This window comes from Bos grunniens, chromosome 7 (genome assembly GCF_055505025.1).
Source record: "Bos grunniens cultivar Pamir isolate PY7600 chromosome 7, Bosgru_T2T1.0, whole genome shotgun sequence".
NCBI lineage: Eukaryota > Metazoa > Chordata > Mammalia > Artiodactyla > Bovidae > Bos > Bos grunniens.
The window spans coordinates 20,470,739-20,492,224 of record NC_141171.1 but is presented as its reverse complement, the minus strand read 5'-3'; the positions used below and the strand labels follow the sequence as shown (position 1 = coordinate 20,492,224).

Genomic DNA, 21,486 nt, shown 5'->3' with positions numbered 1-21,486 from the left:
CAGCTGGTTGTGACATCTGAGGTCCCAGGGGTCCTCCCTCTTCCTCACTGTGTGCTCCCAGAGCAGTACCAAATGCTGGGGGGACCTCTCTCTATTAGGCTCTAATTTATGAATCAGAGTGTCTCTATGGTTCTGTCGCTTTGAGTTCCCTCTCTCTCTCAAGTTTGTCTCTATAAAGACCTGCATTCAATAAGCTTTAGGTCTGATTGCAGATTATAGAAAACTCAAAAGGAAGTACATTTCTCTCAAATAGATGTCCAGCCATCAGCAGCCCTGGGCAAGTGTGATGTGAGGCTTTTAGTCTCCTGCATTATGCAGCACTGAATATGGTTTTTATTCCTACATTGTGGTCCAGAGTAACTGCTGGAGCTCCAACCATCATGTATCATATCCAGCCATCAGGAAAGAAAGGTCAAGTATGGGCATGTCCTCCCCCTTTAAACATAATTCTCAGAAGACTCACTTAGCTCTTCTGCTTGTCTTTGAGCCCCTGAGTTAGTCCTAAGGCCATAGTTGGCTGTGTGATGGATGCCGGGAAATGTAGTTTTACTTGGGGCAGTCGTGTGCCATCTCAAATTAATGGTTCTGTTACTAAGAAAGAAGGATAAAGTAGATATTGGGAGACAGTGAACTTCTGCCCTGTCATTTCCTGATTGGAAACTCAAAAGCACTTCTCATTAACTCTGTAATTGAAGAGATTGTCTACATATAAAGTGTATACTATTTAGAGCTGAAAGACAGCCTGTGCTGGGGTAGCCATAGCAGTCCTGAGAGGAAAAATTATAGCCTTCAGTCTATTGATTAAAAAAAGAGAAAGGCTGGAAATAAAGAGCCCAGCTTTCAATACAGGATGCTCAAAAAAGAAAAACAGCATTTTAAAAGGAAGGGAGTACTGGAGAGAGTCCCTAGGGCTGGATCTGACCTTCCTGCCCTGAGAATGACATGGCCGTGACAGGGGAGGACAAGAAGGAAGCCTGTAGCAGCTTCTGGTGTGTGATAGGGAATCACAGAGCCAGAAGGGGATGCCAGAGGGGGTCAGTCCCCCTGGAGCTCCCATTGGTTGCCTCAGATAATGACAAACTCGCTTCCTTCTGTGGGCATCTCAGTGGGCATCACACACAAACACAAACACACAAATCTCTAGTGTGTGCCTGTCCCTGCTTTCCTGGTGCTCACAGTCTATTGGCGAGATGGATTCTGTCTTTTCCTCCCTCCTCCTCCTCCCCCTTCCTCTCCTTCCCTTCTTACAATGCCTCCTCCTCTTTCTCCTCCTCCTGACTTCCTCCAGCTTCCTGTCTAGACAGCCCCCAATTAGCTGTTCATTAAGGGGGTTAAGCTGATTAGAGCAGTCTCTCCCTTCCTCCACTGTGGCCTCCATGGGCAGCAGGCAGCGCTCATCTAACTCCCCAACCCCAGCCTCCACACTCCAGGGCCTTAAAAGAGCAAAGGCCTATTGCAGCGGGTGGCAGGGGGATCCAGCCCCTCCAGGACAAGACCACCCCGCCCAGTCCAGGCAAGACCCCCTGCCTAGGCAAGACCCCCCTCTCCACCCAGGCAAGACCCCTGCAGCCACATCTCTCAGGCCCTCTATACCAGCTTCCAGGCCTTTGCACATTCCATGCCCAGGCCAGGAATGCCAAGAGTGCCTATTCACGTGGCCACCTCCTCCCCAAGGCCTTCCCTGCTTACTCAGCCAAGCCTGGCAAAGAGGGGATCCCAGAGTGCTCTGCTCTCGCTGCTTCTGTGGCCCTTCGCCAGGGGATATAGGCCCTTCACAGGCAGTTATTCCATTGTGGGAATGGGGGGTTGGCTTACCTCATCCCTTTTTTAACTTTGCAGCGGAGGGGGGCAGTGGGGGGTGGCAGAGCATTGCCTGTGGTTATGGATTGGGTTTGAGTCCCAGCTCCACCACTTTGTGGCTCCCCAGGGTCTCACAGAGGGTCCTCACCCAGGTCATCTGTGCCCCCAAGGGACACTGGGTGATCTCTGGGACATGTCTGGTCATCATGACTGGAAGTGCTCCTGGCTTTGAGTGGGTGGGACCAAGGAGGCTGCTCCACACCCCACAGAGCCCAGGATGGTTCTACAGAGGGTGACTGGCTGAGATCAGCAGTGCTGGGGAGAGCATCCCACATAGTAAGTGCCCACTGAGTGGTGGTGGTTCCTACCAGAACTGTGCTCCACCTGCCCACCTATCCACTCTGCACACCCTCTGCCCATGCTGTGTTGTGGGCCCTGGAAACTAGAAGGCTCCACCACGGTGGGCTGCAGGGGTATGGGCTAGTTTGTGGGTCTCAGATGGGGGAGGTACAGGCCTACCTGTTAGATGAAGAGTGTGTGCTTAAATGGGGGACAGACAGGCATGTGTGACAAGCATGTGGAAAGATGCTGAGGGGAGCGGGGCACCTACTGGCACCTGTCTCCAGTTAGGTGTGTATCTTCCACCGGCGGCATAGGGATGCTCAAAGAGGACATATACGTATGTGTATTGAACAGAAAGCTGGCTGGTTGCATCAGGATGGAGGGGTCAAGGGCACACCTGCTAAGTGGAGAGATGCTTACTTTGATGGGGCGCCTAGGGTCCTCACCCAGGCCAGGCACCGTGTTGACTGCCACGGTTGCACATGTGGGGCTGTTCCCGGTGTGTTTGTTGGACGAGCTAGAGATGTTCAGATGCAGGAGCATCAGATGGGGTGTGCGGAACATGAGGGTGACTCTTTCTTGCAATGCGGGTGCCTCCTTGCCCCCACCCCACGCCCTGGCTCCCTCAAGCCCTGGAAGCTCTAGAAAGGCCTTGCAGAGGTGCGGCTGGGGGTGGGTCTGGGCTGGGCTATTTCCATGCAGGGACAGGCTGTTCTAGGAGATCCTAAGTGAGCGTCTCACAGCCCTAACCTCATTCTTGCCACAGCCATGCCCCAGCCAGGTGCCCACTGTGCATGCAAACATGCGTGTGTGCACACACACCCCCTCCATGGCTGCAGGGACACACACACACCCTGCCCTGGGTCCTGCCAACTCTTCCTATCCCTGGGAAAGCCCAGACCTGCTCCCAAGCCCCTGCTTGGCTGCCTGGTCCCTCTGGACCGCCAGCCCCATCCCAGGACATGCCACCAACCCCCCCCGACCCCGACACACACACAACAGCAGGTGCACACCCAGAGCCATCAAGAGCAGTGGTCTTTGTAATGGCAAAAGCAGTTGGTGGCCTGAATGCCCTTAATGGGCCTGACACTTGGATCGGGCTCACACCCCTACCCCCACCCCCACCCCCAGCGGTGCTAGTGCAGCAACCAGAAGCGCCCTATGGTGAAATGCCTCAGGGAAGAGGGTGCCCCAGGTGTCCCAGATGGGACAGCGCTAGGGACACATGCAGGTGTCAGCTCACAGAACGATGGGCAGGAGACCGCAGAAACAGGGCCCACTTACTTTATACCATTGTTTCATTCACTGAGGCTGAGCTGGAGACCTTCTGGGTTCCCCCAGGGCATTCAGGGTAGGTAGTGAGACCACTATCTGCAGAGGAATGGAAGCAGGTGATTCCAGCGCATGGGTTTGTGCTGGATCCTGGTCTGACGACTTTACCTGTCATATCTCATTTAATAGTCACGATGACCCCACAGGGAAGGTTCTGCACCCCCAGGAAGGATGCCAGGGGCACAAGCACAGAGCCACTCGGATTTTGGACCAGACCTTCCCCTCTGCCCACCCTGCTGCCTTCTCCAGGGCTCTGGCGTCCCCCAGGGGGTGAGGGCAGCCCTGAGCTCACCCACGTCTAGAAGAAGAGAAGATGTGAGCCAGGCTCTGTCACCCAGGGGCCCATGGGGCATTAGGCCCCTCATCCCTGTGGGCCACATGACCCTGGGTGGCCCCCTGCCCCGCTCTGAACCTCAGTTTGCCCTCTCTGCAATGGGTTCCCAGCCTCTCGCCCACAAGTGGCTGGTGGAATGATGGGCAGAGGCTCCACGGGGAGGCCCAAGGGTCCTAGGAGTGGAGAGACCCTGCCTGCAGGCCCTTGACTGTCTGGCTCTCCTCGCAGGCATCTCATCCCCAGTGAAGAAAACAGAGATGGACAAGTCTCCTTTCAACAGCCCATCTCCCCAGGACTCACCTCGCCTCTCCAGCTTCACCCAGCACCACCGGCCTGTCATCGCCGTGCACAGTGGTGAGCACTGCGGGCCCCGGGAGTGGAGGGGTGGCTGGGCCATCTCAACAGGGCCCTCGAAGCCAGGGAAGTCCCACCAGTTGTCTGACCACAAGTCCTATTGCTGTAGCCTCCCATCCAGGCAAGAAAGCCTGCAGGTGCTGTGGCAGAGAGCACCCAGGCCTGACTCTTTGGAGGCCTCAGTTTCCCCTTTTGTACCAAGAGGTGCAGCCAGGGGCTCACCTCCCAATCTGCTCCCCATACAGTATGACATATGACCTGTCATGGGTCACATCTGTCCAAGTGACCCATGGACAGATCCCAGGGTTGGACCGCCACAAAAAGAGGCAGACACACAGCACACATGGTGTGTCACACACAGGACACACGATGTGTCACACACAGACTTCGCTGGCGGTCCAGCGGTTACGACTCTGTGCTTCCACTGCAGGGGGCATGTGTTGATCCCTGGTTGGGGAACTAAAATCCCACATGCTTGGTGTGGCAAAAAGATTAAAAAAAATTTTTTTTAAGTTTAAAAAAAAGAAGGCCGCACACAGGCCACACAGGAATATGGGCACTCCTGGCCACCCACATGGGCAGCATCACACTCACAGCAGCAGAGACAGGACTCTAGCCACCACAGGGCTTGAGCTAAGCCAGTCACCTGTCCATCAGGGCTCCTAAATGTCCCCCACCCAAGGCCGTCCGTAGAACCAAATGAGTTAAATCAGAATGAGTTAAACAGGAACCTGAATGTCATCTGTTGTCCCTTGGTTGTGATAATAATGATTTAGTGCCATACAAAGGCAGGTATGTATACAGGACAGAGGCAAAAGTCAAGATAGTACAGCAATTTAGACTGGGACCCAGCAAAGCAGGGCCCCCAACTGCCACCTGTTCTTGTAAATAAAGTTTTATTGGCACAGGGCCACACCCATCCGTGTACACATCATCTGTGGCAGCTTTCAGGTGACAAGGGCAGAGTTGAGTAGCCCTATCAGAAGCCCTATGGCCTGGAAAGCCAAAAATATTTACTGTCTGGCCAGAGAGAGAGAATAAAGGGGAGTGACCACTAATAGATACAGGGCTTCTTTTGTGGGGAAAGAAGATGTTCTGGAATTAAAAGTGTCACTGAATTATTTAGAATAAGAAAAAAAAAAGCAAATGCCACACTGGACTGTTACTGAGCAATAAAAAGGGGTGAAGCCCTGACACTTGCTACCACGTGGATGGCCCCTGAGGACACGATGCTCAGTGAGAGAGGCAGGCACAGAGGGACATACAGGGTGTGACTCCACTGACGGGAAATGTGCAGAGCAGGCAGATCCACAGACACAGAGAGTGGGTTCCTGGTGGCCAGGGGCTGGGGAGGGAATAGGAGTGTTGCTAATGGGAACAGGGCTTCTTTTGGTGGATATGAGAATATTCTAAGAGAGATTATAGTGATGGTTGCACAGCTCCGTGAATGCGCTAAAAAAGAAAGTGAATGTACACTTTAAGAGGGTGTATTTTATAGTGTGCAAATGATATCTCAATTTTTAAAAAAAATGGGCCCACCTTCCATTTATGGAAAGAGCTAGCTGAGCCCTGGGTCAAGGTGCGGGCTGTGGGGCCAGTCAGTGTGGGCTCAGACCCCCAGGTCTGCCACCTGCCTGCTGTGTGGCTAGAACAGGGGATGGTCCCTCTGAGAGTCACAGTTGTCCTCTGTTTAACAAAAGGGCCGGTGGAATTTCCTGGTGGTCCAGTGGTTCGGACTCCACATTTTCACTGCCGAGGCCTGGGCTCAATCCCTGGTCAGGGAACTAAGATCCCATTAGCTACGCGGCATGGCAAAATAACAATAGTAAATTTTAAAAAATGAATAAAAATTGTAAAAGGGGTGGTTCCAGGCCCCCATGGGCTCATGGTGGAGATGTAGGCGTAACCCACTTGCATAAACACGGTGACTCTGAGACAGGGCAGCCCAGTGGGAGCCCCTGATGACCACTGCCCACGCCCCAATCTCTACAGGGATCGCCCGAAGCCCTCACCCGTCCTCAGCCCTGCACTTCCCCACCACCTCCATCCTGCCCCAGACGGCCTCTACCTACTTCCCGCACACGGCCATCCGCTACCCGCCTCACCTCAACCCCCAGGACCCGCTCAAAGATCTCGTCTCGCTGGCCTGTGACCCGGCCAGTCAGCAGCCTGGACCGGTGAGTGTGGGGCGGTGCGACCACCCCAGGGACCCCTGGGCATCGTTTATGAGTGTCAGGCGGCCCTTCCTCCAACTGGGCAGCTTCTGTTTGCAAACACCTGGGTCCGCAGCTCCTGGAGTCAGACCAGTGGGAACTTAAGTCTGTTTCAAATGTCTGAGTGGACGACCCCGAAATCAGACATGATTACTGCTGAGCTCAGGCCGGCTTTGGCCAAACGTCCACCAAAGCTTTGATGTTCGGAGGCTTTTGGACCTGGGGACTGTGGGAGAGGTGATGGATGAAGGGGTACTCGTGGCAAACGCGGGGAGATGTGTCCAGGCCGCCCATGCAGTCTGGTGGTGCTGATCCTGTTTAGGAGAAAGTGGGCATGAAGTGGCTTGAGGAGGCGGCGATGATACAGCCATCCCAGGATGCTGGAGGCCTGCGGGGCCAGGCGAGCCCCGGGCACCCACCAAACTCGTCCCGGCCAGGCCCATCCACAGCCCCAGGGTGGACAGCAGCCCGAGGCGGAGGGGGCACCCGCCGCCTTAACCACCTGTCTCTCTGTTCCCCCCAGTTAAATGGAAGTGGCCAGCTCAAAATGTCCAGTCACTGCCTTTCTGCTCAGATGCTGGCACCCCCGCCCCCCGGGCTGCCGCGGCTGGCGCTCCCCCCTGCCACCAAACCCACCTCCGAGGGAGGAAGCTCGTCGCCGACCTCGCCCTGTAAGCACCCAGGAAGGCGTCCCCCAGGGGCCCCTCCCCTCCCCGGCCCCGCTGCTGGGGTTGGGGGCTTAGGCCCACCCGGTGTGTGCCGGCGAGTTTGGTGGGTCCCCAGACGGAGGCCTGGTCCACGCAGGGCCAAGGCAGCCTGAGGAGATGGCTGGGGGCGAGTCTGGGGTCTGCCTCCGCTGGCTGAGTGGCCTGGGGCCCCCTGTGTGCCACCCCACCCCCACTCCCATACCCAGGCTCCAAACCCTCCTCTGTACAACAAGCAGTAAGGGAAGATCTCAAACTGGAGGCGGGAGGGCCAGACCCGGCCCCCAGGTGCCTTCTGTCTGTGAAAAAGGGGACTCTGTTATGATGGTTGCTGTTTTAAAGTCAGGACATTTCACGTAAAATTTCCAGATTTCCCCTGGATTCTCAGGGAAAACTGGCCACAGCGGGCTATGTTCCTAGCTGCCAGACTGGGCCACACCTTCAGGCTGGACAGTCCCCGCTTGCCCATCTGTCCCCAGGAGGCCTGGGGTGGCTGCCCTGCCTTCTAGAACTTTCTGCCCTGTAGATGTAGGTCTGGGTGGTAGCCTAGTGGGAGGCCCTGGCCGGGTCTCCTAACCTTCCCGAGCTTTCCACTTTCGGGATGTGGCTGGAGAGATTACAGCTCACCAGCCCCCAGTGGACGCCCCTACCCTGGTCCAGGTATCCCCATCAGCCATGGCTCTGCCCCCAGTCTCTCCCTGAACCCCATCTTTTTTAATGTCTCTCTCCCTCACTCCCCAAAGGAGCTTCCTCACCCCCAGCAGGAGGGGCCAGCCCTCCCTCTGGGCCCTGTCGGCCCCGCTCCCCACACACAGCACCCCCACCCCTAGTGTTTCTTCCCCAGTATCCACTACCTGCCAAGACCCGGGGCGGCCTCACATGTAGACATCTTTCTCCAAACACCAGTACGCAGCACTGGAATGCTGGGCTCCAATCCCACCCCTGAAGCTCCTTCCCTGTGTGACCTTGGGCAACTGTCCTCCCCTCTCTGAGCCTCAGTTTTCTCAGCCGCAAAATGGGACAGTCACCAGGGGCGGTGCGGAGCGAATCAGTGAAACAGATCAGGGAGAACACTTAGCAGGAGGCAGGTGCAGGGCACAGAGTTGGCATGGGGGGCTGGTCATCACCTTCTCGCCCTACTTCCTCATCTGTGAAATGGGCAGAAGAGTCTTGTCTGCTGTGTTGAGGCCACTGAGTTAACCCTGGAATGCTGCCCACTGCGTGGTATACAGTAGACACTTAATAGACGGGGAGTGAACGTGGATTTCTTCTCTTTTGCCTTGTACCAACTTCTCTACTGCAGGTCCAGCCTGCTTTCCCCCCGCAAGCTCCCCAAGCCTCACTGCCTTCCACTTACCCTTGCTTGAGTGGAGACCACATGGGGACACTCCTGCCACCCCCTTCCCCACACCCCAGCCTGGATTTCGAATCATTGCCTCACCCACAAAGCGTGATCAGTGAGATTAAAATATAAAGATGCTGCGTGTGTGCACCCAGCCTTCCCCGAGCCCTCTCCAGGAGGGAAATTAATAAATAAAACGCCCTCAATAATTCATGGCACCCCGCACGGCGGGAGGCAGGCCACGGGAGCAGGATGGACCAGGCACTGGAACTCTCTGAATAATTCACAGGCGGTTTCTGGATTATGAATCTTTCATCCCGCGCCTTCCCTCCCGGCAGACACCTGCCTGCGCGACCCCTGGGGCCTGAGCCTGTGGGCTTTTCGGGGTGCCCGGACCGTCCGGGGGAGGGCGGCCAGCTCAGAGGTGCCAGGTGCTGGGCGCGCAGGCCTGGCTGTCTGACCCTGAGCAGCGGCCACCCTCTCTGGTGCTCCCGCGCCACCCCCGCGCTAACGGGCTCTCGGTCTCTCTCCTCCTCGCAGCCTACTCTACGCCCGGCACGTCCCCTGCAAACCGTTCCTTTGTGGGATTAGGACCAAGGGATCCAGCGGGCATTTATCAGGCACAGGTAGGGGCCAAGAGGCCGGCTGGCGGCGGGGTGGGAGGGGCAGGGCAGAGGGGCCGGCCGGGCGTGCAGGGAGCCTTCCCCCAGCTGTACCCCTGGCATGGCAGCTGTTGAGCGTGGCTGGAGGACCCACCTGCCAGGTCCTTCCAGGGCCTTGAGCCCATACCGGGGGATGTGGTAAAGCCCCAAATCCCGCCAGGGGATGTGGGGCTGGGCTTGTCACTGCCCCGGTCCTATTTGTACAGATGGGAAGACTGAGGCTCACAGAGGAGAGGGGCTTTGCCCAGGATCACATACTGCATCAGCCCAAGCTTTCAGACCCCCAACCTTCATCCTCTCCCACGCCGGCCAGAGGGAGGCAAGGGGTGGCAAGGGATCCCAGGATGCCAGAGGAAGCTGGGGAAACCAAGGCAGCCCATGGCAGGGGGGTGGGGCCTCCTGGTAGAGCATGCAGGCCCCCACCCCAGGCTCCAGCCCGCGAGGTGGGAGGGAGACAGCAGAGGTGGGGTTGGCATCACTGCCACTGAGTGTGCACCAGGTTGGGGGGACCAAGGCTGGCTGAGGACAAGACAAGGAGGCTCAGAGAGGAGGAGTGAGTTGCCTGAGGCTGCACAGCACTGCGGGGCCAAGCCTCAATGTGTCTGGAACTGAGACCCGTGGCTCCCAGCATCTCTCGAAGCAGGAGGTGGCCTCAGCCCCTCCCTGTGTGTCCCCAACTCCCACCTTTGATCTGGCATCTGTATCAGTGTCGTGTGCAGGCCAGGAAGGTGCTGGCAGGTGGTGTTCGATGGTGGTGGCTGTACCCCCAAGCCCTGCTCCCTGGTTGGTGTGTGTTGAGGAGGGGATCACGGGATGTAAAACGGCTGCTGCAGCCCCTCTGAGTCCCAGATGCACAGAGAAACATCCTGGGGCTCCCCAGTAACCATAGAGCATGGGGATTTGCAGGGTCCCCAGGGGTCACATTCGGATCCTCAAGCCACCGTGAGAGAGTGATCTCTTGCAACAGAGTCCATGGGCAGGGGGCAGGGGTGAGGGCGAGGTGGACGGGTAGCCACGTCCCCCTTCTCCGCTGAGATCAGAATCAGCCACTCTGGGGAGGCCCAAGGAACCTCCCGCCACAGCCTGGCCCCCGGCTGCTGCTGGCAGCTCAGGGGGTCCAGAGTTGGGGGGAACCTGGCAGTCCCCCTCCCTCCCTTCACAGACTTTAGCTGGGGGTCCTGGGGTCAGGAGATGAGGGCTTGTGCCCAGCTCTCCTTCACCCACTCTGAACCTCAGTCTCTTCTTCCAGCCTTGGGTACTTCCTGGGGAGTCCTTGAAGTGTCTGGAGCATCAGGGGACCAGTTTGATCCAAAAAGGGCATGGAAAGGCCAGGGCCGCCCCTCGCATACCCAAAACATTAAGTGTCCCGCCTCACTGAGCCCTGGCCAGGATCCAGACAGAGGGATTGCTTGGTCAGGGTCACCCACTGAGCTGGCGCAGCCCCAGGCCACCCCTCTTTCAATTGGGTTTTGAGTTCTATCCCAGTGTGGACACCCCTGCCCCCAGAGTGCTCAGGGAGCCAGGATCTTCCTCTTCCACTCTCACCTGACAGCCCTCCCCACTGGAGGCTGGGCATGTCCTAATTGCTTCCGAAACCAAAGCTAATAAAAGCAACGGACGGGTGTGGGCTGCCCTCTTCACCCTGCCCCGGTCTCCCCCATCCATGGTGTCACCTCCCCTATCATCAGCCTCTGCATGGGGGGAGAGGGGACCACCCCAAGTGGACGGCCTGGAAGGGGAGGGAAATCAAGGCAGGCAGGTAGGGGGAACCTTTGTTTCTCTGTGCCTATGGTCACCCCCTGCTTGGTGAACAGGCCCTGCCGGGGGACCAGAGAGGGTGGGACCGGGACTGTGGAGGACCCTGGGGGAGGGGGCATCTGGGCCCCTGCCTGGGAGGGGAGAGGTTGGAGCCTGGCGTCTGACAGAGGATAAGTATGTCCAGGCAGGGGGCTCGGCGCTGCCAAGGGCTGGAAATAATGGGGAAGCAGCCTGAGCATAGCTGGCAGACCTGGAACGTGGGCTTGGCCTGGGGGCCCAGGGGAGCAATGGAAAAGGTTAGAGGGAGGGCGGGGTCTGCACAGCCAGGGCTGGCAGCCAGAAAGAACTTTGTGGGGCTGGTGTCAGGGGGCAGCAAAGGTGTTGGATGGAGGACCCTGCCAGAATTGTGTAGGCAGGACCGTGGGTCCCTGGACTAAGGGGTCCCCCGACCCCGGCAGACCCCAAAGGGAGGGAAGGGGAGGAAGGAACCGTGAGACCCATTCCCCCCTCTCGGAGCCCCTGTGCTAAGGGCTCAGAGCGGAGAGGCCTCCTCTTTGGCGCAGTCAGCACTTCCTCCACCTTCCTTGTTCCTGGCGGGTTGGCTCTCCTCTGCACGCGGCCCCCCACCTCCGCCCCACCTCCCAGCCTGCATTGGCTTCTCCCCTCCCCACTTCCATCTCCTGCCCTCACCCTCATCAGCGCCTGGCCCCCTGATCAATATTCTCTGACCCCAATCAGCGCCCCTCCTCTAATCAATGGCAATTGATCTCTCCCTGATCAATTGCCTGCCTCTTCATCTCCCCACCCCCATCTCTCACCATCCCACCCCTCCCCCGCAGCCCTGAGCCAGCCATCACTTTGGCCTCCAGAGTACGGTTCTGTGGGGTCTGACGCCTCCCCCGCTTCCCTGTGTGAAGGGGTGGGTCCGCCTGGCCTAGCATTTTTCCCCAATCCTTCTCTGCCCATCACACCTGGTCAGCAGATGAGCAGAGGGCCTGAGTGGTTAAGCCGTGTGCCCAGAGCCACACTGGGGGCTCCAGCCAGGCCAGGGGGTGACAGAGCCCAGACCTCACTGTTGGCACCATGCAGCCTCAGTCTCCCCCTCAGCTGATGGGAGAGGATGTTGAGTTGAGGGTGCCTTCCCTGCTCCCACCATTACGGGGGCCAGAGTCGGGCGGGCAGAGAGCTTAGGAAGGGAGGAGGCAGGGAGGAAGGGCCTGGGGAGGCCGGCCACCACAGGGGAGGGTCACGCCCAGAATCTGTCTGGTTGCCAACGGAAACCAGACATGAGGTAATGGCCAAGATGAACTTGAACTTGGCTGGAGGTGGGGGGCTGGGAGCCACGGCGCCAGTTCGATGGGATGGCCCAGCGGCTGCAGGCGGCCTGGTGGGATTGATCGCCCGGTTGGAGGGAGTGTGACTGGTTTACAGCAGGGGTGGGGGCACAGCGCTGCTGTGACCTCAGTGGGATGGGGCAGGGGGGTCCCTACCCCAGTCCCACTCCCCAGGTGGATTGAATGTATTTCCAGGGGAAGGGTCTGTACAGCAGCTTCCCTGTGGGGACCCAGGCCAGAGCTGTCCCTATAGACCTGGCTGCCTGACCCCAAGCCTCGGTCTCCTCCTCTGTAAAGTGGAAGTCATGACCCCCTCAGTGGCCAGGCTAAGGGGTCAGCCCCAGGCAGGGGGACAAGCAAGTAGCTTCTCAGGCCCTAGTTCAAATTCTGTCTTCTTCCCTCAAACGCTGGTGGACTTAGGCAAGTTACTTTACCTCTCTGAGCCCCTGTCTTCTTCACTGTAAAACGGGGTCGGGGGGCAGTAGTCCCTCTTTCATGAGGGTTCTAGGGGAACCATTAAATGCGAAAATGTTAAAAGTAAAAAAGAAACAAACAACCCAGGTCACAGGGCCTGAACATGGTGCCTGTCTGTAGAGATTCACCAGTGGCCCTCCTCCCACGAGGGGGAGTATCCCCTCCCGTGTTTTATACTCAGGGTTGGAGGTGGGGTTGCCAGATTTAGCAAACAAAACTACAGAGTTCAGGTAGATTGCAGTTCCAGATAAAGAATTAAAAAAAAAGAAAAGAAAATTTTTTTTTAAGCACAAGTATATCCCAAAAGTTGCATGGGATATACTTACACTAAAAGGCTTATCTAGGATTCAGGTGTAACTGAACTTCCTGAGTTTTATCCAGCAGCCCTGCTTAGGGGCCCAATCACTCGCCCAGGGTCACCTAGCAGGTTACACAAGTCTGGGACAGAGGTCATAGGTTCCAGGGGTCGAGGGGGCCGCAGTGGGTATAGGCTGTGGCCCACAGAGCCTGACCCCCATCTCTCTTTCTCTTTCTCTCTCTCTCTCTCTCTCTGTGTGTCCCCCTCCGGCCGCCCAGTCCTGGTATCTGGGATAAGAAAGATTTCTTCCCACGCCCTGCTCCTTTGTCCCAGGAATCCCAGGGGGCCGCATGGACGGCCCCCGGCCCACATTTTCGGTGGAAAGCTACAGCAAGCAAGAACGCCCCGCCGCCGACTCTCAGCCCGGCCGAAAGACAAAATCACACAGACACATAAACACAGGAGGAAAAAAAAAGAAAAAAAAAAAAAACGGAAAAAAAAAAAGACAAACGGGGGAAAAAATTACAATACATAAAGATAAACCCACCCAACCAAGAAGATAGACCGTAAAGATGACAACGCTTCGGACTCTCGGGACACCACGGCCGGACGGACCGGACGCTCGGGATCGTCCTAAGTTATTCATCTCCTCTCGCTGCTGCTGCTGCCGGTCAGGGAGGCCCAGCCACGCCCGCCTCCTCCCAGGACCAGGTGAGCGCAGCCTGGAGCCCGCGCCAGGCCCACGGGGCAGGGCACCCAGTGAGGCCTCCGCTCCACCCGCGCGCCCACCGCCACCTCCGGGACAGTGTTTGCCAGGCTGGGGAGGCTGGCCCTGGGGGGCCGGCAGGGACCCCAGCAGCAGGCAGCGGAGGCGGCTGGGTGGGCAGGGGGCGACGGGGCCAGAAGAGGGTGGCAGGGAGACCCCGGCAAGGCCAGGGCACTAGCACGTGGCGGATGCTCGGCGAAGGCGCGCCCGGCAGGCGTGGACCTCTACCTGCTCTTTCACGTGAAGCCCCTCCGCACCTGCCGGGTTTGGGAGCCGTCTCTATGCAAATGACCCCCAGCCCCACCCCAGGCATAGGAGGCCACCCCAGCGCACCCCAGCCCCCCTCCCACCGGCTCCACACCCCCCCACCCACCCTGGGAGGGCCCCACGTTGCACACACTGTAAGAAATGCACTTTTCCAAGGAAGGGGCTGGGGGCGGTGGAGCAGAGAGGCCTGGGGGCTGCTCTGGTCTCTCTATCCACCCAACCCTTGAACTGGGGAGGACCCCCCCCACTTAGCCCGTGGAGGTGGGAGGTGAGAGCGAGTGGTTTAAGTGCCTGATTTCCACCGCCCGCCCCCCTCCCCTGTGTCCAGCTGGGACGAGAGTGGCCGTGGGCCTCCCCCCTCCCTCCTCTCCCGCAACCTGGCCCCTTCCAGTCGCTGACCCCTCATTGCTATGCCCCCATCAGAGCTAGAGAGATGGAACCCCGCCCCCAGCAGGCCCAAGGGGCAGAGCTGGGCCTCCTCCCAGTGTCCTGCCCCGCTGGGGTATGGGGCCTGGGGTCTCGAGAAGCTGGTGTGCCCTCTCTGTCCCCACGCCTCCTCTGCCAGTGCCTTACATCCTGGAGCGACAGCCCCTCCCTGGTGCCTCCCGGCCCAAAGGGGGACCACGGTTTGCACTTTCATCCCCCACCCCCTGCCGAAGTGGGGCACAGCCAGGAGGCGTTGCCCGCTGGGTGGCCAGAAGGAGAGGGGCCAGGCCACCTGTGGTCCAGAACAGGGCCGGGGGCTCCGGCTGGGGGCGGGCAGGTCGGCGCCTTGGGGCTCCCTGCTGCCATGTAGGGGGGCCTCCCATCTGCTAAACATTTTCCGTTGAGCCGCTCCAAAAACACTAAACCTGGGGACATGGGGTGCCCCTTTACCCCAGCTCCCCGGCCCCATCCATGCCTCCTCCCCGGGATGGCCATCTTGGGAAGGGGGGCCTGGGAAAGGGTGTTAGGTGTTCTGGGGTCACCAGGCCCAAACACAAAGACCCCTTCCAGCCATCTGTCTGAATCCCAATTGGTCTCCATGCCTGGCGCTGGGGAATGCTGACCCCCATCCCCGGCCTAGGCCAAAGCCATGGCCCTGGGAGGGCCTCTGCCCACTGCTCCTAGCCTGACCCACCCCTCCCTCTCCTGGTAAACCCCTGGTGCCCCGGGCCTGGCCAGCCTCCTCCCACCTCCCCAGACACCGGACTTTCCCCCCCAAACCAGCCCAAGGGGCTTGGCGAACCCACTCGATTATAAAGAGAAAGACACCCCCACACACAAGACCCTTCCCCACCAGCCGCACTCCCACTGTCCGGAGGGGTTCGAGAACCCTTGGTCCGTCCGTCTGTCCCCAGGGCCCCTCCAGCAGGTGGCCGTTGGGGACCAAAGCATGGGCCGCTCTGGGGGAGGGCAGGAGGGGTGGGTCGTGCAGTTGGGGTATCCGGAAGCTTGTCAGCCGGGAACCTGAGGGTGCGGGTAGGCAGGGAAGGGGAAGGGGCACCCGGCAGCCCCCAGCTTCCTAACTTTGCATGGTGCTTAGTCGAGGATTTCTGTGACCTGGCTCCTGACTTCAGCTCACGGCGGCTGAAACTGCATGGCAATTGATACTGGCTCTATCTCCCTCCCTACGCCACCCCCCACTCCAGCCCTCCACCACCACCCTCCTTCTCTTTAAAAGAAAACAAAAAAAAGATACAGAAAAAAAAAAAAAAAAACCCTTAAAAAAGTTCCATGTTTCCTAATTTGCACGAAATTTTCTATCACATGATGTGCCTTGCCTTCCAAGAATAAGTATTACCTTTAAACAATATCAGCGCACACAGATAGCTGCATGCACTGCTCGTGTAGTTTAAAAGAAAAAATGACAAAACAATGACATGAAATAAAAAGTAAAAATTGAAAAGGGATGTATTTCTATTTGTAAAAAAAAAATTAAGAATTAAAAAAAAATCACACGCTTAAAAATCACATTGCTTAAAAAAAACAAAGCAATGCACGCAACAATCACCCCACAGTTTGCCCTGCCCCCAGCCTGCCCTGGGCTCTTGTCTCCCCATCTCCTGCTGCATTGGGGGTGCCCCCTGGTGCTCTGCAACCCCCCCGGCCCCATCCTCGGGCTCCAGAGGGGTCATTTCGCATCCCCTGCCCACAGCAGCGGACAGACCTCAGGGGTGTGCCCTGGCCCCAGGCAAGGGTTTCTCCCCTCACTGGGCCACAGGCCAGCCCCCCGCAGACGCCACGCATGCACCTGCGCATTCTCACCCCCCCCATCCTGGGGTGGCCACCCTGCCGACAGCCAGACTCCCCCCGCCACCTCTCCCACAGGCTGGCATCCCCCTGGCTCAGGGTCGCATCGCTGTGTCACTACCCCTCTGCAGCCCCCTCCTTCTTGCCAAAGGACCTATCCCCATAGACTGGCCTTGGGGTGGCAGGAAGGACCCTCCTGCCACCCCCACCCCCCCGGTTCTACTATGTCTTCCAGCTATGACTGCAGAGGGGGTCTGGTGTGAAACAAACAAAAAGACAAAACCAAACCCGATATATGCAATATTTGTCTGTCTGTACCTGTAAGGTCTAGCTCAGCCACGGAGGCCCGGCCGGGGGGTTGACGCCAGGGGGCAGGGATGGCCGGGGGGCACCGCGTCACAGGCCCTGTCCAAGGGGCCGGCCATTGCTGTTGTCTTTTCTTCGGTTTTATTTTCTCTTGTTTTCCTTTCTGCCTTCTTTTTCTTTCTCTCTTCCTTTTTTTTCCTCCAATTTTCTCTGCCTTTAACTCTACCAAAGCCGAGACAGTAGCAGTCAGTGAAGTGTCCAGGCAAGAGACCCCGAGGCTGGGTCCACCAACCTTGGGCCCATCCCTCCTCGCCATCTCCGGCCCTCCCGGTCCCTGGGCCCCTTGAACATCTCCTGTTGGCGTACGCTTGGCGGGCAGTCCCCATTCGCTCCCTGGCCACCACCTTGGATGTTAGAATTGTCTCCAGAGCTGGGTGGGGCCTTGCAGCCAGACCCTGGCTTTCGTCTGCCACTCTTTGCTCACGCCATGTTTTCTTCCAAAAAGACACCTCAGCCAGCCCCAGGGCCAGGGGGGTAGAGACCAGGCCCCGGCCTTGACCCTGCCCTTGAGAACGGCCCTTTGGCCCAAGAGCCCAAGGCCCTGCTTGTCAGTTTCCACAGGGCCCATTTCCGGCTTTCATACCCCCCCACCCCCGCAACCAGGGAAGTGGGGACAGTCAGTGGCACAGGGGAGTGGGTGGCACGTCCCTGTGGGACCCCTCCTCCATAGGCTTGCCTTGGACCATGGTGTTCTTCATGACTGCACCCTACAGCACCCTGGGCCTCAGAGCCCCTCCCTTCCTTGCCTGCTGTGCATCAGAATAGGCAGAAACACTAGGAATCAGGCTCCCACCTGCCAATGCAGTTGGGGCTCATGCCCTGGGAGGGAGGTGGGCAGGGTGTTGGGTGTTTTTGGTTTTTTTGACACTTAATGAAACTGACATCTCAAACCCCATCCCCTCCCAAGCCCACCATCACCCCCTCACTCATAGCCCATCCCATGCAGAGTCCCCTAGCCTGACTTTGGGGTCCAGTCCTTGCTGTGGAAAAGACTAAGGGAGACCTCCCCAATATATGCAGATCACCTCCATCGCTCTCTTTGGATGGAGGTAGCAGACCCTGACCAGTGTGGAGAGGGAGGTGTGGAGTGGCAAGCCAGCCCCGCCCTATCTGACCTGGGGAGGGAGGATGGGTCCAGGGTCCCCAGTGCCCAGGTCTGGAACCCACATTCTGGCTGGATTATGAGCCCCGATTCCCACCCTGAGCTAGACAATCAGACTGGAAGGGAACCCCAAGGGAGGCTGCAGGGAGGGGGCCCTGCTGCCGCTCCCCAAGCAGCAGTTTCAGCCTCAGCACCCCCCCACACCCCCAGCTCCGGAACTTTCCCTCTGTCCCCGGAGACAGCAGCATTCCAGGAGCAGACACATTTGGCTGGACAGCTACCAGTGAGGCAGGATCCCGGGGCCAGGAGCAGCCATCCAGCCCTCTGGGAGAGACGGGACCCCAGCCACCCACTCCCTCTGGCTTCTCTGATGGTACTTTGACCTCCAGTGTAGGGCTATACTATACATTATATATATATGTATAATTTTGGAATTTTTTTCTCATAATACAGATTATACAGTGGCTACTTTTTATTTTGGCCTGGAGTCTCTCTCTCTTTGAGACCCCTGATTTTTACTTTTTGTGTGTAGGGGGGTGGGTTAGGGAGAGTGATGGGAGAGAGGTTCCAGAGACACGCCCTCAGGTCCTACATCTCCTGCATCCTTCCGTCTTTCTGCCCCTTCGGACACTCCCTGAGAGCCGCATCTCCAAACTGACGCCACCTCTCCCCCTGCCACCCATCGATCTATCCCTAAGCATTTCAGAGTGTGTGGGGTCCGAGCTGGCCCCGGAGGCCCACCCCCACCCCACCCCGCTCCCCAGGTGAAGCAAGGAGACCCAAAGCAATCCCAGCAGGACTTGTTGCCAGCGATACCAAAACAGACTTCCCAAGCAGTGCCTCACACGTCTGCTGGTGTAGCTTTGAGGTCCTCCTTCCCGACTCCCAGGGGGTCTTCAGGCCTCAGGAAAGAGGAGGCGGGATCCAACAGGAACATGGGCTCCAGGAGAGGAAGACCCACTCCCCCCGCAAATTCCCGCCCTTCACACCACCTGGCTAGAAGAAGACCCGCTGGAAAGGGGCCAGGAGCTACCCAGCCCCCCTCCGGTTGTGAGCCCCCAAAGCTCACTCCCTAAGTGCATCAGCACCCCAGCCTCCCATCTTGGATCCCAGCCAGGCCCCCTGAAACCAAAGCCCCTTCCAGTCCAGGGGTCCTGGCCCCTACCCCCATTCTCACCCTCTCCCCCTTGCCAGGGCCACACATGGCGGGGGGCGGTGGTGGGAGGGCGAGACAGCAGGGTGTCTGAGGGACAGAACCACGTGGTCGGGGGGAGGCAACAGGGAGAAAGGAGGGAAACTCGTTTTCTCTCTGAATTTTCTTTCTTTCTGTCTTTTTTTCTCTCACATTTTTTGGTGGTGTTGCTGTTTCATTTCCTGTCGCCTCGGAGATATATTTTTTGAGTTTTTCCCCCCATTTTGTATTTTACCAATATTACCAGGATAGTTTACTCTGTCTCTCGCTTTCTGCTTGCCACACATACCGGATCTCTCTCTCTCTCTCTCTCTCTCTCTCTCTCACACACACACACACACACACACACACACACACACCATGCTCATGAACCTATGTCAGGAGAAGGTTGGTGCCAGGCCAGCCCACTGCCCATCTCCTTTCCCCTCTCCTCCTCCCCAAGGCAGGGATGGGGGACAAGGAGCCGGACATCCGGGCTGACCCAGGCCCAGCCTTCTCCTTGCCTGCTCCTCTGCCCCGTGCCCCCACATCATACTCCGTTCATAACCTTGTATATTACGCAGTCGTTTCAGTTTGCGCGGACGCGCCTACCTAAGTACCATTTACAGAAAGTGACTCTGGCTGTTATTATTTTGTTTGTTTGTTTCCCTATGCAAAAAAAAAAAAAAAAAGAAAAAAAATGAAAAAGGGGGGGTTCCATAAAAGATTCAATAAAATGCAAAAAAAAAAAAGAAAAAAGAAAAAATGTATAAAAATTAAACAAGCTATGCTTCGACTCTTTCTAGCTGTCTTGGGTCCTACTTTCTGTGTTGCGTTCAGGCTGTTCCAGGTTCTTGTCAAAGTGCAGGGAAGAGGCTGGAAGGGGAGGTAGCCTCAGAAAACCAGTCTTGGAATTCGTCAGCACCTTTGATCAACAAGTTCCATGGGCATCTATGGAGCACCTGCTCTGTGCCAGCTCAGGTAATTCCACCTCCTGCCTGGCTCCAGGGACAAAGCCTGGCACATAGTCAGTGTTCCATAAATGTACAGACTGCCTTCCTTCCTTGTTTTTCCCCCACCTAGCAAAACCCCATTCATTCAGCAAAGATTCCCTGAGTATCTTCTGGGTACCTAGCCCTTGGGACACAATGGAGAACAAAATGCCCTAAATGATCTGCCTTCGTGGCACAGTTCAAAGTTGGGAAAACAGAAAATAAACAATAAAAATAAATGTATGTCAGAGGAGATAAATGCCAGGGAGACAAATAGAGCAGAGTACGGGATAGGAGAGTTGGCCACATGTGAGGAAGTAACCTTTCAACAGAAGTTTGAATGGAGAGAAGAAACAGCCCCCTGAAAATCTGACAGAAGAGTTTTCCAGGCAGAGGGCACACACCATGCAAAGGCCCTGGGGCAGGACTGTGCTTGGTGTGTTGGGGGAACAGTGAGGTGGCCTGTGTGGCTTGAGCGGAGAGAGGGAGGGGGCGAGAGGGAGAGGAGGGCAAGGAGGAGACAAGGCAGATCATTCAGGGGTTTGTGGGTCACAGGAGGACTTGGGACTTTTAACCCCAAGGAGGTGGGAGCCCTGGAGGGCTGTGGGCAAAGGAGGGGACGGGGCTTGGCATGGTTCCTCTACCCTCACCTCCAGGAGGCCCTACCCACCTGCCTAGGCCTGCCATGCTTGCCCTCCCAGCACCCCAGCATCCCTGTCTCTCCAACCCCACCGCTGACCACTCAGAACCGTTCATGTTCAGCTCTCCCCAGAGCCACAGGGGCGTGGCGGTAAGGAAGTACCATGCCTATCAAAGTCGCTCAGTTGTGTCGGACTCTGCCACCCCATGGACTGTAGCGTACCAGGTTCCCCTGTCCGTGGGATTCTCCAGGCAAGAATAATAAGGGAGTGGGTAAGCCATTCCCTTCTCCAGGGGATCTTCCCGACCAGGGACTGAACCTGGTCTCCCGCATTGCGGGTGGATTCTTTACCATCTGAGCCATCAGGGAACCTCGCTATGCCTGTGAGGGGCAGTCACTACCCCTTCTTGGGGGGGAGGTCTTCCATCCTACCCCCTAGCAGTCCCCCAGAGACCCCAAGACATGTAATCAAAGCTCCCCAGCTGCCCAGGCTCCTTGCATCTTACCACACGCCACCCCGCACACCGGGGAGGGACGGTTCTGTCTCTGTTCACTGATGGGGAAACTGAGGCACAAAAAGACGGCAAGGTGAGCCGAGAGGGACTCAGGTAGGGTGCGCCGACGCGGACACCCAGGAACGCAACCCACCCCGCCGCCCGGTAACAGGGGCAGAAGAAACATTCGGGAGGCAGGGATGAGGGATCCCAGGACCCCCGGGTGGACGCGCACCCTTCCCATGCCCCTGCTGCATTCCCAGAAGGGATGGTCGCTTCTGCTCTCAGCGAAGAGGTTCTGGCGCCCCCTTGTGGTCAGACCTAGGACCTGGCTCCAGAAACCAGGTCCCGCGTGGAGTCAGCTGACCCCCAACCCCACAGTCCCGCTTGGGAGGAAGGGGCGGGAAGAAGGGAAGAGGGGATCTAGAAGGAGCTTCTTTTGCGGGATGGGGCTCTCATCTCGGGTGAGGCTCAACTTGGTGGGGGTTCAGCTGGAATGGAGGGTTCAG

The 21,486-nt window shown here is 57.7% G+C and overlaps 1 protein-coding gene across 6 annotated transcripts in view; it reads left to right on the top strand.

Annotated features, from left to right (window-relative positions):
- The window catches only part of NFIC (nuclear factor I C), a 63,949-nt gene extending 48,081 nt beyond the window's left edge, over positions 1–15,868 (top strand). The window contains exons 7-11 of one of the 6 annotated variants that reach the window (XM_086410206.1): positions 4,037–4,162; positions 6,155–6,339; positions 6,899–7,046; positions 8,962–9,047; positions 13,281–15,868. In XM_086410206.1, coding sequence (XP_086266332.1) covers positions 4,037–4,162; positions 6,155–6,339; positions 6,899–7,046; positions 8,962–9,047; positions 13,281–13,403 — 668 coding nt within the window. In that variant the 3' untranslated portion in view covers positions 13,404–15,868. Of the gene's footprint in view, positions 1–4,036; positions 4,163–6,154; positions 6,340–6,898; positions 7,047–8,961; positions 9,048–13,225 lie in introns of all 6 variants that reach the window. The other 5 variants (XM_086410207.1, XM_086410209.1, XM_086410208.1 and 2 more) reach the window with 5 other exon arrangements.
- The last annotated feature ends 5,618 nt before the right edge of the window (positions 15,869–21,486 follow it).